The sequence below is a fragment of the Labeo rohita genome, chromosome 8, assembly GCF_022985175.1.
Source record: "Labeo rohita strain BAU-BD-2019 chromosome 8, IGBB_LRoh.1.0, whole genome shotgun sequence".
In the NCBI taxonomy this organism is placed as follows: Eukaryota; Metazoa; Chordata; class Actinopteri; order Cypriniformes; family Cyprinidae; genus Labeo; species Labeo rohita.
In genome coordinates, this window is record NC_066876.1 from 29,688,559 (window position 1) to 29,706,634 (window position 18,076).

Here is an 18,076-nt window from a genome sequence, read left to right on the forward strand (position 1 = left end):
ACAAAGGCAACTTTCTTTAAATGCTTTAAAATTATTTCATTGGCAAATCAGTTTTGAAAATTACGATAACTATAAAAATGCCAATAACTGGTCTACCCCTATAAACTAGTCAAAGTATTTTTGGTTGTGCTGTGTGGTTCTTATAAATAACACTCTGTCTGTTTGTAAAAAAGCACTGCTGAACGGCGATAAGAATAGAATCTGATGGTGCTGTGGGAGTATGTCACCTTCGATCAGAATGATAAACTGTTCTTTAAAAAGATAGACAAAGTGCATACGTGCATAAATGCACATATGCAACCATATTCCTAATACAAAATCGTACGTTTCAGGTGTCTGATTATTAACTACTCTTTTATCTAAAAATCCAGTTCTGAAATTATGAATCCAGTGCTTTTAGAAAATCTAGGCCAACTTAGTTTGCCACTGAATGTAAATAAACATAATCAGGGATATATGATATGACATCTCAGCTTTATGTGTCTGAATTATGTGAGTGAACATGTGTTTACGTGTGCGGCCCATGCGGGTGGAGTCAACACCACAGAAACGTAACTCTTCCCAGAGTGGGTGCTTCGTCCATATAAAGCGTTCCAGGAGCTCAAAGCCCTTGTAGAACAGGAGTCCTCACTCCCAGTGCTCTGCATCGGCTTTGGCTGCAGCACTGCTGCTATCGCTGCGCGTCTGGACGCCCTGATCCTTTGCACAGCTGCAGAGAGGTGAGAGAAGGGCAGAGACAAAGAGAGACATTATGACACAGCTAACAATGGCAATGAACAATCCTGTTCATTATTGTGCATGCATTTTTTTGCTAGTCTGCATTTACAATTTTATGCATGCAGCAAAATAAAACATTTGCACTGTTTTTAGGCACAAACAGTGATTTGTAACGAAATTTAAAATGGAGTTGAAGACATTTAACGATACTGATGAAAAAATACATTTTTGTTGGCTGTAAATAGTACTTATTTTGAAATGTTTAAGTAGAGCAATTAAAATGGTTTCTGCAAAAAGCTGCACAAACATTGTGCGAGTAATTTTCTGTAGGTATGTTTTTGTTAAGTAGAAATAATAGGTAACAACTTTTGAAAAAGTTTAAAATAATAAAAGCAAAAAAATTAATAGCATCACACATGGAATCATGTTCATACGCAATGGAACTTGTAAAAACCTGCTCAAACTAACAAGTTGAAAAGGAAGGAAGAGCTCATAGCCGCACATACCACACTAATTAACTGACATGCCTCACATACATTGTATTCATTTTCCTGACGCAGCTGATCTTGTACACACATTTTGTATGCACACAGAGTATCAGAGCACAGAAAGCACAGGAGCTTTACAAGAGCTGGAATGTATGTAGTGAGTGTTTGGACGCTGAGGAGGAATCTGTTGATTGTTCAGTGATGAGTGATGAGGACAAACAGAAAGTGTGTGTGTAATATACAATCATTTCACAAGCTATGTTTATATTTATTAAATTAATTATTTCCAAATGATGTTTTGTAAAAATAATGTTTTGGTACTAGGGTCAATTGCATATGTGACTTTTTCTATAAGAAAACTGAAAGTGGTTTACATTTCCAGTTTTATAGGTTTCTGATTTGCTGAACAATATATAGCGGTTTAAATATGTGAAATATGTATTTTTAAAATAAATGATATATGTATTAATTTTATATAAATATATTTATATAACATCATATTTTTAAACTATTAATTAATATATTTGATATGCAGCACAGATTTTGGAGATGCTTTACATATGTTAATGTTATACTTAGTTTACATGTAAATACACTATAATACTTACACTGAAATAAATACACTACCAGTCAAAAGATTTTTAATGGTTTTTAAAGAGTTCCCTTCTGCCTGCATTTTTTTTTATTCAAAATACAGCAAAAGCAGTAATATTGTGAAATATTTTTACTATTTAAAATAACTGCTTTCATTTTGAATATATTTTAAAATGTAATTTATTCCTGTGATCAAAGATAAATTTTCAGCATCATTACTCCAGTCTTCAGTGTCACATGATTCTTTAGAAATCATTCTAACATGATGATTTGCGGTTCAAGAAACATTTTTTTAATATTATGATGATTAATATTTAAAACAGTTGAGTAATTTTCTTTTTCAGGATTCTTTGATGAATAGAAAGATCAGCATTTATCTGAAATAAAAAGTTTTTGTAACATTATACACAATACCATTCAAAAGATTTGAGTCAGTATAATTTTTTATTAACAATTATTTTTTTTAAAAACTATAGAAAATTAATGCTTTTATTTAGCAAGGATGCTTTCAATTAATTAAAAGTGACGATAAAGACATTTATAATGTCACAAAAGATTTCTATTTCAGACAAATGCTGTTCTTCTGAACTTTCTAAACATCAAAGGAACCTGAAAAAAAAATCTACTCAGCATGCAGCTACTTAACATAATAATCTAAAACTTTTTTGAGCAGTAATTCAGAATATTAGAATGATGTATCTGGAAAAGAATCATGTAACTGGAGTAATGATGCTTAAAAAAACGGGAAATCACAAGAATAAATTACATTTTTAAATAGAAAACTTTTATTTTAAATAGTAAAAACATTTCAACATTTTACTGTTTCTGTTTTACTTTGGATCAAATAAATGTAGGCTTGGTGAGCAGAAGAGACTTCTTTAAAAAAAATAAATAAATACAAATTAAAAATGACTGCTAAGTGTATGCATACATTCTAACATGACAACATTAATGTAAGTGTCCTTTTTTAGGAAAGTATTGAAAGGCATTGTCTTGTGAACATTTGCACACTCTAAAGTGAACACAGTTTGCTGATTATTCTTTCCTTTCTTTCCCAGGACAGACAAGGCAATGATTGAACTGGGCTCAGTGGAGGAGGGCAGCAGTCTAATAGACGAGCTGATGGAGTTGACATCTCAAAACTTATGTCAGCTCGAGATTAAAGAGCACTTTAACATCATTAAAGAGATCGGCCGTGGCAAGTACGGCCGTGTGCTGCTGGTCACCCACCGCTGCAAGGGTATGTCACCCAGACAAATACGTCTTAGTCTTAGGAAGACACTCATTTTGTTTTTTAAAAGCAAGTCTATCAGGTTTCACAAATGTTCTGAAACAATATACACAGTAAGTGACTATGTTCAGCAATTTCTACTTTTTATTTATAAACACTTTTTTTACATCATACATTAAAACAACTAAGCCTTTGGAGGTCTTGTATTACCCCGAAAGGATTATTTTAAGATAATGACTGGTTGAATATTATAATTATTCACTGTTATAATCATTACATTGTCCAAATATTAAATATCAGATCATTTTACCTGTATATTTTTGAAGCTTCTGATAGTCCACAGTCCATTTCAGTGTTCAAAACAACTGGGCTGGACAACTTTAGTCACAAAACGGAACACTGTTGCAGTAACATTAATAATGTAGCCCTCTCAAGTCGGTGAAGGTTTTTTCACTACAGTGGATAACTGGGATGCAATATATGAAAAAAAATCATGAAAGCAGCCGGTCAGTTGTCCGTTTGAGATGGACGACGACGGCTATATCAGTAACATTATGTTCCTCTAACCACTAAATGCCGCGATTGACCAATCAGAATGAAGTACTCCAGATAGTCGAATAATAAGTGATTGTTTGCTATTGCTGTTGCTGTTAGCATTTATCTTATTTTATTAATACTTACGTACTCGACACCTTTATGGACCTTTCTTACATTTCCGGGTTTCTCTTAGCGGAAGTCGTCATAGTTGGGTAAAATCCGAGAGCAGAGAATGGGAGATGCTTCCCTAATTGGGTCAATAATAATATTATTTTAGTTTCTCAGTTGTTAAATTCTGATGGTTACTTGTATTCTTATTCAGAGTTTCTGAATAAATATAATATTCCTGTAACTCCTCGAGAATTTGCCATTGTAAGGGACGCCATTCCTACTGGGGCCATAACTCTTCTTAAGGACTCTGCAAGACTCCAGTTTTCTTTGTCAATGATTCATCCTCTTGATACAGTGATTGGGAAAATTTTCTTTTTATCGACCTCTTCCGGTCGGAACAAAAGAATAAGACAACTGTTTCAAGATGAGATAACTTCTCTTCCATATATTGTGTCCCACTGGAATGGCCTATACGAAAACATTCCATGGAAAAAAGTGTGGACTCTGTCATCTAAGTATTTAATAACTAATAAGGTAAAGGATGTTTCTTATAAATTACTTCATCTTTTTTACCCCACTAAGCTTTATATAAAAAAAAAAAATGTTTCCAGATATTGATTCTTTATGCTCATGTTGTGGAGCTGAAGATGAATCTAGGTCTCATCTTTTTTGGGAATGTACATATATTAACTTATTTTGGAAGGATTTTTGCATTTTTGTACATTCCTTTTCTTCACAAAGTTTTGTTTTGTTATATAAATATGTTTTATTTGGTTGTCATAGCTTTTCTAAAGAAGACAAGGACCAATATTATTTGACAAACTTATTTTTCTTGCTAAATTTTTTACAAATGTAAGTGTCAAGGTGCTAAGCCCTACTTTCCTGTTTTCTGTAAGGACATTAAATCCTACCTGGACACTCTTCTTACATCCAGCAATTCCAAAGCCCTTAAAACTGTCTCATTATGTCATTCTCATAATATTTTCCTGATTTTGTAACCTGTATTTGTATTCTCAATTGTACACCCAATATCACCCCTGGCATTGGATTTTTGTTTTGTACGTTCCCTACAACATTAATAAAAAAAAAAAAAAGTAAAAAAAAAATGTGAGAGTACCACAAATATATTTTTTTGCATTCCCATTCACTCAAATAACAAAAGAAAAACTCAACGACAGTGTTGTCACGACTTTCATTCACAGGAAAAAAATATATAGAGACTGATATTGGCAGTCAGAATATCAGTGTCAAAACAATGTCAAATTTACCATCCCTCCCATAGACGCGGCATTAGAAACACCATCGCATTAGCGATGTTTTCTGTATCTTAATAATATCTTAATAAAAGGTGATATAGTATAAAGAATAGTGTTATAAATGTACATACATTTAAAAAAAAAAAAAAAAAAAAAAAAAAATCAAAATATGAAAAAAAATGCAAGGATTTATGATGACGATGACCGTTAAAACGCGTCATCACAGTCTTGTGAAAAGGGTCCATTGTGAAAGAATCTCACAGGTTTCTTTTAAGCTGCTGAGGAAATGTAACGTCAGTGTTATTTCATTAAGGAAAGAAAAACTCTTACCCACAGTAGGCGCTCCTCTCCTTTTCACGGTTGATTTTATACCAAGACAAATGAATATCGTTTAATATGAATACCAGATGACCAACTACATTTGTGAGCCATATACAACAGAGTTTGCTTAGTGGAATTTGTCTCCCACAGTATAAACACAAAAAAACTTTGTCATACTTATTACCATAAATGTGACCCTGGACCACAAAACCAGTCATAAGGGTCAATTTGTCCAAATTGAGATTTATAAATCATCTGAAAGCTGAATAAATAAGCTTTCCATTGATGTATGGTTTGCTATAATAGACCAATATTTGGCCAGGATACAACTATTTGAAAATCTGGAATTTGAGGGTGCAAAAAAAATCAAAATATTGAGAAAATCACTTTTAAAGTTGTCAAAAGAAGTTCTTAGCAATGCATATTACTAATCAAAAATTAAGTTTTGATATATTTACAGTAGGAATCTTCATGGAACATGATCTTTACTTAATGTCCTAATGATTTTTGGCTATTGCTACAAATAAACCCCAGCGACTTAAGACTGGTTTTGTGGTCCAGGGTCACAAATGGGAGCCGCGTCTTCACACGCAAATCTCGCGTAGGACCACCCATTCCGCGATGACGTAATTTTTGCAGCACGTACGCGATCTTTCGGACACATCAATGTAATTTTGAGAAAAATACTTAACATTTCACATACAAAAATAACCTAAAGTAGACTAAGTCATAGTAAAAATATTTCTAGCGGTTAATTCTGATGTTACCATTTGGCATTTCACACATTTTTAGGTCACCTGACAAAAGATTATCACATTATAGTTAATTTGTAAAGGTGTACCAAAAGCATGGGGAAAGAGCGAGACAGATTTATAAACCATAACTATCAAACAGATGGCATTACTATGGTTCTTTGTATGTAATAATAGTACCATGTATTCTTTAAGAATGTAAACAGGCCTACTGTCGCACATGAACGTGGGAATCATTCATTACTGAGGTATGTGTGTCAGTATTGCAAGGAACACTTTGACCAGCTCAGAAATGAGATAATGCTATTTAAATGAAACACTACCTCCCCTTTTACACTCCCACACATCGTAATGCCAAGATATCATCCGAACAGCTGTGAAAATACTTTCCACTACAAACTCAAGACTGTACGTCATGTTATGTGTCTCTAGAGCACCTTTTAGGAAGGCCTAATGTCCTCTGATCTTGTTTCTTTTCCACTTCTGATTGTGTCACAGGGACTCCAATGGCTCTGAAAGTGCTGCCCAAGGCCTCGACTAAACTGCAGGGTTTCCTGAGAGAATACTGCATCTCCTTGCATCTGTCTTGCCACCCCTGCATCGTGGGATTGTTTGGAATCGCATTCCAGTCCAACGAGCACTATGGATTCGCCCAGGAGCTTGTCACAGGACGGGACCTGTTCGCCATCATCCAGCCACGGGTGGGTCTTCAAACATCATGAGATCTTTCCTTTATTCACAATCACATGTAGTTATGCTAAAGCACTGCAGATTCACATATGAAGAGCCTTTCTTCAACTATATGCGCACTAGGTTGGTTTTTTTAAAGGGATAGTTGACCCAAAAATTCAATTCTGTCATTAATTACTCACCCTCATGTCGTTCCAACACTGTAAGATCTTTATTCATCTTCAGAACACAAATTAAGATATTAGCTTTCCGACTCTGCATAGCAACGTGACTATCACGTTCAAGGCCCAGAAAGGTAGCAAGGACATTGTTAAAACAGTTCATGTAACATCAGTAATGTTATGAAGCTACGAGAATAGTTTTTGTGTGCAAAGAAAACAAAAATAACGACTTATTCAACAATTTCCTCTCTTCCATGTCAGCTTTTGACATGCGTCCACAAGACTACCCCGACGCATGTGTGTGGTGCAGTCGTGGACGTGCGTCGAAGACATATTTTTGTTTTCTTTGCGCGCAAAAAGCTTCATAACATTACGGTTGAACCACTGTCGTCACATGGACTATTTTAATGATGTGTACTACCTTTCTGGGCCTTGAACATGGTAGTTACGTTGCTGTCTATGCAGGGTCAAACATCTCTTGAATTTCATCAGAAATATCTTCATTTGTTCTCCAAAGATGTCTTACAGGTTTGGAACGTCACAAAGGCGAGTAATTAATTACAGAATTTTTCCCTTTAATCTTTGATTATGCATTATTTCCAGTTAAGTTATAATTTTGTCAAATGATGCAAAAAGTACAATAGTGTTTTTTATTGATGCATACTGAAGCCCAAAGAGGCCCATTTCATACATGGGTCAAAGACAAGACATCACATTTTGGTGTCTGCAAATTAAGTTTGCAAAAGGGATTTTATATACATAATATAGCATAATAAATGCAAGTGTTTACTTTGACACTTCAAATAACATTTGTGAAAATAAAATGTCAAAATATGGGTGAAATGTTCCGTCGTCATCCAATCAATATACTTATTCTGACCTTTTTTTTTTTTTTTTTTAAACAATTGCTGCTGAGAAATGGGTAAAACCTAGTTGTTTAAAGAGTAGTGGCAAAGACTGGTAAAAATTTAAAATGACAATTAAATTAGTTTTCAGGGCTGCACTGCGATCTTTAAAGAGTCTTTTAATGTCATCTAATGACGAAAATAAGATTTTTTTGTTTGTTTGTTTGTTTGTTTAATGAACTACTGTTACACTGAATGATATAGAAAGCCAATTTCTGCCCCAAATAAAAAATGTAAATAAATGTTAATTTGATTTAAAAATTTTATTGTGACTTTCTTTTTCTCAGAATCGTGAGATATAAGCTCACAATTGCGAATTATAAAGTCAGAATTGTGAGTCACAATTCTGAAAAATTTAAAAGGTAACTGCGACTTTTTATCTCTAAGTTCTAAGAATTGCGTTCATATCTCGCAATTCTGACTTTATAATATGCAAATGCAAGTTTAATCCAGAATCGTTAGATATAAATTTACAATTGTGAGAAAAAAAGAATTTCAAGATACAGGGCCAGTTGCATAAAAGGTTAAGACTATTCTTAAAAGTTACTAATCTATTTTTTTTTCTTTAAGACTGGTCAAAATTAATTCAGTTACATAAAAATATAGATATGTCTAAGTTTAATCCCCCCAATTTTTTTGTTTTTGTTTAATGAACTACTGTTACACTGAATGATATGGAAAGCCCATTTCTGCCCCCAAAAATGTGAATAAAAATGTTAATTTGATTTAAAAATTTTATTGCGACTTTCTATTTCTTGTGAGATACAAGCTCACAACTGCAAATTATAAAGTCAGAATTGTGAGATATAAACTTGCTTTTGTCTTTTTTCTCGCAAATGTGAGTTTGTGGGCCAGTTGCATGAACTTATCCTCTTTGTTAAGACAGTGTTTAAGAACTAATCTGACCAACCAGCAGTTAGCCAAGGGGTAATCAGTCTTATTTTTGGGATTAAACTTAGACAAATCTATATTTTTATGTAACTGAATTAATTATGACCAGTCTTAAAGAAAAAAAAAAAAAAAAAAAAAAAAATAGACGAGTAAATTTTAAGAATAGTCTTAACCTTTTATGCAACTTGGCCCTGTATTTTTAAACTCTTTTTATTTCACAATTCGGACCGTTTTTCTCAGATATAATCTCGCGAGATATAAACTTGCAGCTGTGAGTTATAAAGTCCAATTTTGAGGGGACAAAAAAGACTGATATGACTTTTTCCTCACAATTGTAAATTTATATCTCACAATTCTGGATTAAACTTGCAATTGCATATTATAAAGTCAGAATTGCGAGATATAAACTCGCAATTCTTAGAACTGTGAGATAAAAAGTTGCAGTTACCTTTGTAATTTTTTTTATTCAGGGGTGGAAACAAACTTCCATAGAATGACAGGCTATTAGGGGGTGTCTTCGGTAAATCATGTTAAAAATTAACAGGACACATTCTAATGTGGGGAAAAAGTTTAAAGCTGTATTAAATATTGTCAAGGTTTTCAGGTCTTGAGAGAATTGTGTGCCTACACATTACCAGGGTGCCAGTATCAGTATATTGTTGGATCTTTTAAACAGTTGAGGCTATTATTCATATGCATATTACCATATTTATACATTTATTTATTTATTTATATACACAAAGCCAGACATACTTTAAAGCATGTCTGTCTGTCACTCTGTCATTGGCAGGCCACTTCTAAATCAGTGCCCGACACTTGAGAAGGTTACAACTTTATCGTCACAAACACTATAGTGACTCTAGATGTGGTACAGTATATGTTATCCCAAGGGACCAGGATGTCTGCATGCTTATAGAATGATGTTTGACACATGCTGATTAAATGTGTCGCAGAGAAATGATGAGTGATGTACAGATTTTTTTGTGTCAGGATAATAAAAAACAAAAGAGAAAAAATAATATACACAGCCTCTGAGAGCTTTCATAACTGAAGATACTAGTAATGAAATAAGCTACGGTGTCATTTTATGACAAAATGTTTTAAATAAGCCATAATTTGACATGCTGGAATGGTGAACTTGAGATTGGTTGGATTAGATACATACATATTCACTTTTGGGCATTATTAGAAACTAGTGCGAAAGGTGTGTTTAATACAGTATTAAAAGTTCCTGTAGCTGAAGTAGACACTTGTAGAGTATGTGACTAATCAAGTTCCAGATCCAGAATTCTCTCCAGGCCTGCCCTGCACTGCTATGTACTACAGGCCCGTTCACACGCTAGGCATGTTCACATGTTTTTTGTACTTAATAAGAAGCAGGACGTACGCTGGACATATTTCGGTAATGTTCACATGTCCTCTTAGGAAATCTTGGAGGGTGCACTGTGTGAGTAAAAGAGCAGAGCAGCTGTTTTTCCTCTGTCACCACATGAGTCTCTGTTACTTCAGCATATCCAGTGAAACCTTAAGCCAGACACACTGAAGCCTGGAAAGATTTAAAGCGGCAGTAACGCCGCAGGGGCTCCTAAACTCATGCAACCTTATATGTAATTTATCATGCAATGATGTTGTCTTGAGAGTATTTTGTGTCTGTGCATAAGCAAAGTGTCAGTGTCACACTGTTGGATCCAAAATAAATTAGTGAGCATATTGGTCCATTTCTGTTAATAATTATTTGCTAACACACACACACACATACATACATCTATATATATATATATATATATATATACACATACATACACAAATGATCTAAAATATATAAAAATAATATATCAAACTTATATAGATAGATATATAGATTTAAAAAAATATGATTGTTTTATATATTATTACTACAATAATAATAATAATATAGTAATACTACAATACATTTATATATCTAAAATTCTAAAGATAAAATCTAAAAATTATATATCAAACTTTTATAGACAGACAGACAGACAGATTTAAAAACTACTAATATAATCTTTTTATATATATTATTTTCATATATTACAATATATACATTATCTAAAATATATAAAAATATATAAAACTAGATAGATAGATAGAATTAAATCTTAATTCAAATTAAATCTTATTTTTTATATCTTATTTTTATATTTTTACAATATCAATATATTTTATATTTTACAATAAAATATCTAAAATAATATATCAAACTTTTATAGACAGACAGACAGAGATAGATAGATAAAATATATACAAATAATATATCAAACTTAGGTAGATAGGTAAGTAGATAGGTAGATAGATAGGTAGATAGATAGATAGATAGATAGATAGATAGATAGATAGATAGATATAAAATATTATATTAATAAAATATTTATATATTATCTAAAATATCTAAAAAATAATATATTGAACTTTTATAGACAGACAGATTATTAGATTATTAGAAAAGTCCAATTTTGTGTCATTTGTATTATATATTTGAAAAGTATTCTATTTTTATCAAACATATTCAGAGTTTCTAGCAGACTTTTTATCAATTGTTTTAATTTTATTCGTTCTAAAGTTTTTTTAGTAATTTATGTTTTATTTTATTTGCATTTAAGATATTTTGTACTTGCATATTATTATTAAGGTGTGATTAAAGTTTTTGTTAGTTTATTATTATTTTTTTAAATAATATATTACTGAATTATATTTAATATATTATTTAGAATATTAAAACACATCTAAACATCTTACTCAAACATTGTTCTCATACCCATTTTACAGAGGACAAGTTACATATACATATATAAAAGCCTGGAACCTAAACATTGACTGGTATATCGAATATAAAAATGTAATATTAAAAACAGTGTTTTTTGTTATAGAATCTTGTATCGTTTTCATTTCTTAGTCTTTTCATAAATTGATCCTGGTGTCCATACATATTGTAAAATATTCATCCACCATATTTTTTCATCCAGGTGGGCATCCCTGAATGTGCAGTGAAGCGCTGTGCCGTTCAGATCTCTTGTGCTCTAGAGTTCATCCACCAGCGTGGTCTGGTCCACCGTGACATCAAGCCTGAGAACGTTTTGCTGCTGGACACTCAGTGCCGCTGCGTCAAACTGGCCGACTTCGGCCTCACCCAAAGACGAGGAACCTTCATCCGCTTCATATCGGGCACACTGCCGTATATGGCTCCAGAGTTGTGTGCCATGGTCTTGGAGGAAGGTCAGAAGGAGGTGAATGTCCCTCCGCTTTGCGTGGAGCCCACTCTAGACACCTGGGCCTTTGCCGTGCTTCTTTTCTGTATCCTCACGGGCTTCTTCCCCTGGGAGCGCTGCAACGACACCGACGATTTCTACGAGGAGTTTGCAGACTGGCGCAGATCGCCGAAGAAAAACCCAGTACCATCCCAGTGGAAAAGATTCACGCCCGTATGTATGGAGATGTTCAAGAGGATGTTAGCGCTGGATCCCAATGAGAGGTGCTCCATAGGTGAGGTCAAAGGTTATGTGGGTAAGGACTGGGTGCGTGCGAAGGACACCAACGGATGGGTGGGAGTAAATGGAGAGGTCAGCACGTCCACACCGAGTCCCTGCAGAAGCAGCTACAGTGATGAACAGTGATGGTGTTATATGACAAATGAGTAGAATGTGGTGCCAGTTGCAATGCTGAGAGCTGCGTGGTGGAATGAATTTAGATCATTAGAGGTGTTGATCTCTCAAAAAATGAGGAAGACACTCATTTGCGGGATGGATTAAATACAATTTATTCTTCAACAGCAACTGTAGGATGCTATAATTAACAAAAAATCTTTTTATGTAATTCACATTTTAAAAAAAATTATATATATATATATATATATATAACAAAAGCACGTGTTACGGCTGTTGCGATTAAAATGAAATTAAAATGAATGAAAAGTGTCAATTCACGGAATTACATTTAGATTCACTGCGTCTGATTGCTTTTACACGCTGTTTTGTGCAGACTGATCTTATAACCAATCAAACGCGTTTCTGTTGAACTTAGGAATGCATTGGCCAATCAGAGGCACTTAGATTAGTCAGCGCTGAAAACACGCCAATCAGAGACAGATACAATGTAAATAAAAGATGATTTTCATTGCTTCAGTGATTATAATGGGAGTTTTTGCATAATTTGTGCTTGATGTGTGATGTGACGTGCCCAAAATGAAACAATTTTTTTTAATTATTATTTTCTATTTCAATATTAATAATCATTATTACAATATAAAGGGCAATAACCTACAATGATTTTTTGTCATAACATAGCAGCCCTTTGAGCGCCTGTGTTTAATTTAGAAACAATTTTAAACAGTTTATTGTAATTGACAACAGTTTAAATTATTGATTAAAGTAATTGGGTAAATTTAAGTATATGACATTAAAGACAACATTTTTTGATAATAATTAATGATAATAATTTTATAATGATATAGATTGATACGTATATACCACTAGTGCTTTTGTAATGTATATATTTTATAACATTTTGTATTATGGGTTTTTTAATAAAATGTATGGATGCAAAATATCTTATAAAATACAGAAACTGCAAAAAACTTTAAAAGTAATTAATATATAATATTTAAATATATAAAATTGAGACAAAAAAAAATGTTAAAAATAAATATTAAATAAATGTTATTATTACCATATTAGCATGATGACTCCGTTTTAAACTATATCATAATACATGTAATTTATACTGTCTGTTTATTTGAACATAGAAAGCCTTGAGTTTTTGTTAGCAAAACACTTTCTATCTGACGCACATATGGTTAGATCTTGTGATTTATGTCAATTTTTAGTAAAATTTTCTTGAAATCTCTATTGTTTTAAAAACAAAAAAACAACAACCCCTTTTAAACCAAAAGTATGGGCAGAGGACACATATCCTATTGACCAAAATCTACAAAATTGTCGTCAATAGTATATTTTTAATTTAGGGCTGCTAAACGATTATTTGCGATTAATCGCATACAAAATAAAAGTTTGAATTTGCCTAATATATGTCTGTGTACTGTGGGTAATTATTATGTATATATAAATACATTCACATTCATCTATATATAAGAAATATTTACATGTATATGTATTTATTATCATTTTTATATATAATTTATATTATATATAAATAAAAATATTTTGTACATAACATTTCTCTTAAATATATACATCCTTTGTGTATATATATAAATACATAATTACACACAGTACACACACATTTATTAGGCAAACTCAAGCTTTTATTTTGTATGCGATTAATCACAAATAATTGTTTGACAGCCCTAATTTAATTAATATAAAGGACAACTCTGACAATATATTTCATATATGGGACTAAATCTGACAGTGGCATCATAAATGATGCTTCTTTAGCTCAAACTGCTTTATTTTTCAGGCTGGACCATACATAAAAAAAAAAAAAAGGCCGTGCCTCTTTTGGCGCTTTTAACTGCAGGACTACAGTTGTCATACTGAGCGGTATAATTTTCTCATTTATTTTTATATGAGTGGACCGTCTCTGCCTTTTGTCTCTGATACTGTCAAAGAAATGCATGTATGCGCACAATTAAATCCTCTACCTCTACCCAAAATAACATTTTTTCATTTTCAAGATTTCAAGATTTTTCATTTTCAACATTTTCAAGATTTGCCAATCACTTCTGTTTCTAGCAAAAATGAGGGTCCAGTATATGAAAGTACACAGAAGACAGTCAGACATACATTTCCCATAACTGTAATGTAGATGAGGGGGTACATTATAAAACTACTAACGTTTAACGTCTTTATCCAAGTTTACTAAAATACATATTGTATATTTGTATAAAATGCGTATATTTTCCATATCAACTTGTCTTGTTTGCTGTGCTTATGATATGACCATGTCACTATTAAAGCTATATTGTCTAAAGATAAATCTGTTGATTGAAAAGTGTGGTGCTGACTAACAGTATGTACATATAATGTTACTATAAAAAATGGTTGAGACAATTTTTCAAAGCTTCAAAGGTGACATATCGTGAAAAAAACGTGAAAAAGGACAACCCAGTAACCAGTTTTGCCAAGCCTTTTATGAAAGCATGTAGAAAAAATGAGCTGCTCAGATTTCGCTCGGAGATCTTATTATAATATTACCGCCCCTTAATCTGCACATTTCCGCCTACAGCGCCAACATTGTTTTCAGTGGTGTACCAGTTCTAACACCATGGCAATAGTGCAAGCAAAGCATGCTAACTGTTCTGTCTTTGAGAACAAACACAGTCCCAGCCTCAGAGGAGACAAGAGAGCAGTGGAATTTACCATAAACTTGTGTATTTGACAGTTTAAGCGCAATAAGACATGAAACTCACATGCCATGTGACAGCCGCTTTCTGTGTGCGTGCTTCAGATGTGTACGCTCAGAAAACCCTATATCAGAAGTTTACACTGATATGACTTTAAAACGCATGATTTCAGAACGATAGTCAAAACCAAATATGTTTTTTAACAGAGTATCTGAGGTACGAGCCATAAAGGCACAGCCCTATTCTGGAAAAGGGGGTGGAGAGCAACAGCTCATTTGCATTTAAAGAGACATGCACGAAAACAGAATGTTTCCGCTTCCACTCACTATTGGCATTTTAAAAGTGATATAATAAATGATCCGTTGGATATTTTGAACCGAACGTACATGAACTGACATATTTTTGGGACACCTGAGACTTATGGCTCATTTCCACCGAGCAGTACGGTTCAGTACATTACGGTACACAATCATGTCCGTTTCCACTGTCAAAAGTTGTGAATGGTACCAAAATAGCGAACCGCACTCTCCCACTTTTTTGGTTACCCCTTCCGTTGGGGTACCTAGCACAGCGAAACGGTACCAAAAGATTGGTTGAATCATCACTTGTAAGGGGATAAAGCGTCTCCTTTACTCATTCATCCATGCTGTTCATGCTTGCTGGGCTTATTTAGATCAGTCCGCAAACACAAAAGAATATAACAGTGTATTTTATAATGTTATATGTTCACACAGACAATAGCAGTTTCTCAATATGCATTCTGGTCTGTTCTTGTGGACTTGTGAAACGTCATTGCCCAAAAACCCATATCATTTAAAAAAAATATTACTGTTATTGTGTCAGGAAATAAAGTTTTAGTAGTTTTTCCAAGCGAGAATGTCGTTGTTTAAAACTCAAATCTGCAGTTTCTTTATAAAGATAGCGCCTATATGAAAATTTGCTATGCCGATTTCGGAGACGCGAGCTCCAGGCAGTCACCGGGCGCTCAGTGCTCACGTATCCGCCAAGAGCAGCTTTAGCTACCAGTGTGTCAAAATGTGCTTTGAAATCACTTCCAAGTCACTGGTGGCCTTTGCTTGTAATCTAAGTAATTTATTACATACAACCACCGAAAGCACTACAACCTTCCCTGCAGAACATCCAGGGATCTTCTGGCATCTGTTGCAGCTGGTGTGGTATTGATGGATTCTGGGCCGCTGTTTGTTTAGGCCCAGCTCTAGAGAAACTGTCCCGGTGGGGTGTCGTCACGCTGGTAATTCGACAGCAGTTCTGAGCGCAGCAGCTCCCTTCGCTTTGCAGCAAATTTAGAGTGTTACACTAACCGGGATAATGTTACAGCAGTCCCTATGAGCTGCTCCAATCAAAGGCCTCATTACTAAATCCTCTAAGGCAGCCAAAAGCCCATCATGGGGTAAAGGGTTTAACAGCTCTCACTGAAGCTCGACTCCTCAGCAATGACTCATAATCTGTTTCGGTTGTTACTTTAAGCCAGATTCTTCTTACAAAGTGTATGACAATAACAGCCCTTTCACTGCCTGCTCACTTTGTGAAAGCGGGACACTTTATGCTTGCCAGTTAATGTAACGAACTACACTTAAACTATCCAAAACACTGGGTAAAACTGATGAAAAGTTAGTCATATTCTCAAATAATGCAATCACATTATGACATTTTAAATGTCCAAATACCATTTTAGGGTTGGAGCAACAACGCTAGTAAACATGTTGGTACAGTGTCAGTACTTTGACACCTGCTGGAATGGAAATAAAGTCATCACGCTGTACCGCATGAATATGAGGCTCTAATTGCCTGATATATCTAATAAATGCCACTCAGATCATTTCTGCAACATGTAGTGCAGCACAGGTGAACCTGTTTTAGCGCTTTAAACTAACCGTCATGCAACGTATGTTGAAAATGCACTTTGAGCTTCCGGAGTTTGTTGACAGACTCGACAACTTGACTTTTATGTGTTTTACGACGACACCAAAATAAACCACGGTGGCTGCAGTAAAACCAGTCACAACTGTGTTTTACAGCTATATTTTGTGTTATATATTTTATATGCCAACGTTTCTAATTTGTTTAAAATTTAAACAATTTTACAAAAACAATTTCTACTCCATTTATGAAATAGATATATCTAGATATATAGATATATTTCCAATAATTAAATTAGTTAATTAAATGTTTTTTTGTTTGTTTGTTTTTTGGTAATAAAAATTGTATATACACTGCCATTCAAAATGGGATCAGTGAGATTTTTATTTATTTTTTTAAAGAAGACTTTTCTATTCACCAAAGCTGCGTTTATTTGATTAAAATACAGAAAAAAAAAAAAAAAAAAAAAAAAAAAAAAAAAACAGTAATATTGTTTAAATGGTGGTTTTCTATTTTGGTGAACTTTAAAATAGAATTTATTCCTGTGATGCAAAGCTGAATTTTCAGCATCATTCTTCAGAAGTCATGTTAATATGCTGATATACTATTAACAGTGTTGGGGAAAGTTACTTTTAAAAGTAGGGATGCACGATATTATCCGACTGATATCGGAATCGGCCGATAATGACTTTAAATGTAAATATCGGCATCGGCCTGATATGAAAAATTATGCCGATATGTCTTGCCGATAAGATGAATATATTAACTCACATGTGCCGAGGGTGTGCTAGGGATTAGATCATGTCAGCAGTGTGGCTCATTCTTGAAGCAAAGTTTTGACTGAAAAGTTTTTTTTGTATTATTTTATTTATTGTATTTATGTATGCATTAGCTTCTTATACTATTTAATAGCGCTGTAGTATCAGTTCTGTGTTATTATATTTTAAAGAAATATGTAGTTGTTTAATTGTATACACTTAATTATTGTCCTAACCAACTCCTAACTCTTAACATACCCTGAACATTGGAAACCCGATTGAAATATTTATTTCAATATATTCTGGTTGTAAATTCAGTTTTCTTGTAAAGAAAGACTTGTATCTTTGCGAGACTTCAGTTCATTAGCCGCAGCACAGCGATTCGCATCTGATGTGTGACACGCATAAAGTGCAGTAAACGGTAAAGCAATTGCACTACAAAAGTGTTTATTGGTCCATTA

At 33.5% G+C, this 18,076-nt stretch overlaps 1 protein-coding gene across 2 annotated transcripts; it reads left to right on the top strand.

Annotated features, from left to right (window-relative positions):
- The first annotated feature begins 578 nt into the window (after positions 1-578).
- Positions 579-14,567, top strand: si:dkey-8e10.3 (serine/threonine-protein kinase SBK1). 2 transcript variants are annotated; one of them, XM_051116610.1, is made up of 4 exons: positions 579-719; positions 2,863-3,039; positions 6,506-6,708; positions 11,642-14,567. In XM_051116610.1, exons 2-4 carry the CDS (start codon positions 2,871-2,873, stop codon positions 12,287-12,289), a joined length of 1,020 nt encoding a protein of 339 aa, XP_050972567.1. In that variant the 5' UTR covers positions 579-719; positions 2,863-2,870; the 3' UTR covers positions 12,290-14,567. The 2 variants fall into 2 exon arrangements, with proteins under 2 accessions (XP_050972567.1, XP_050972566.1); XM_051116609.1 differs by having other exon boundaries at positions 583-719; positions 2,858-3,039.
- Positions 14,568-18,076: the final 3,509 nt, after the last annotated feature.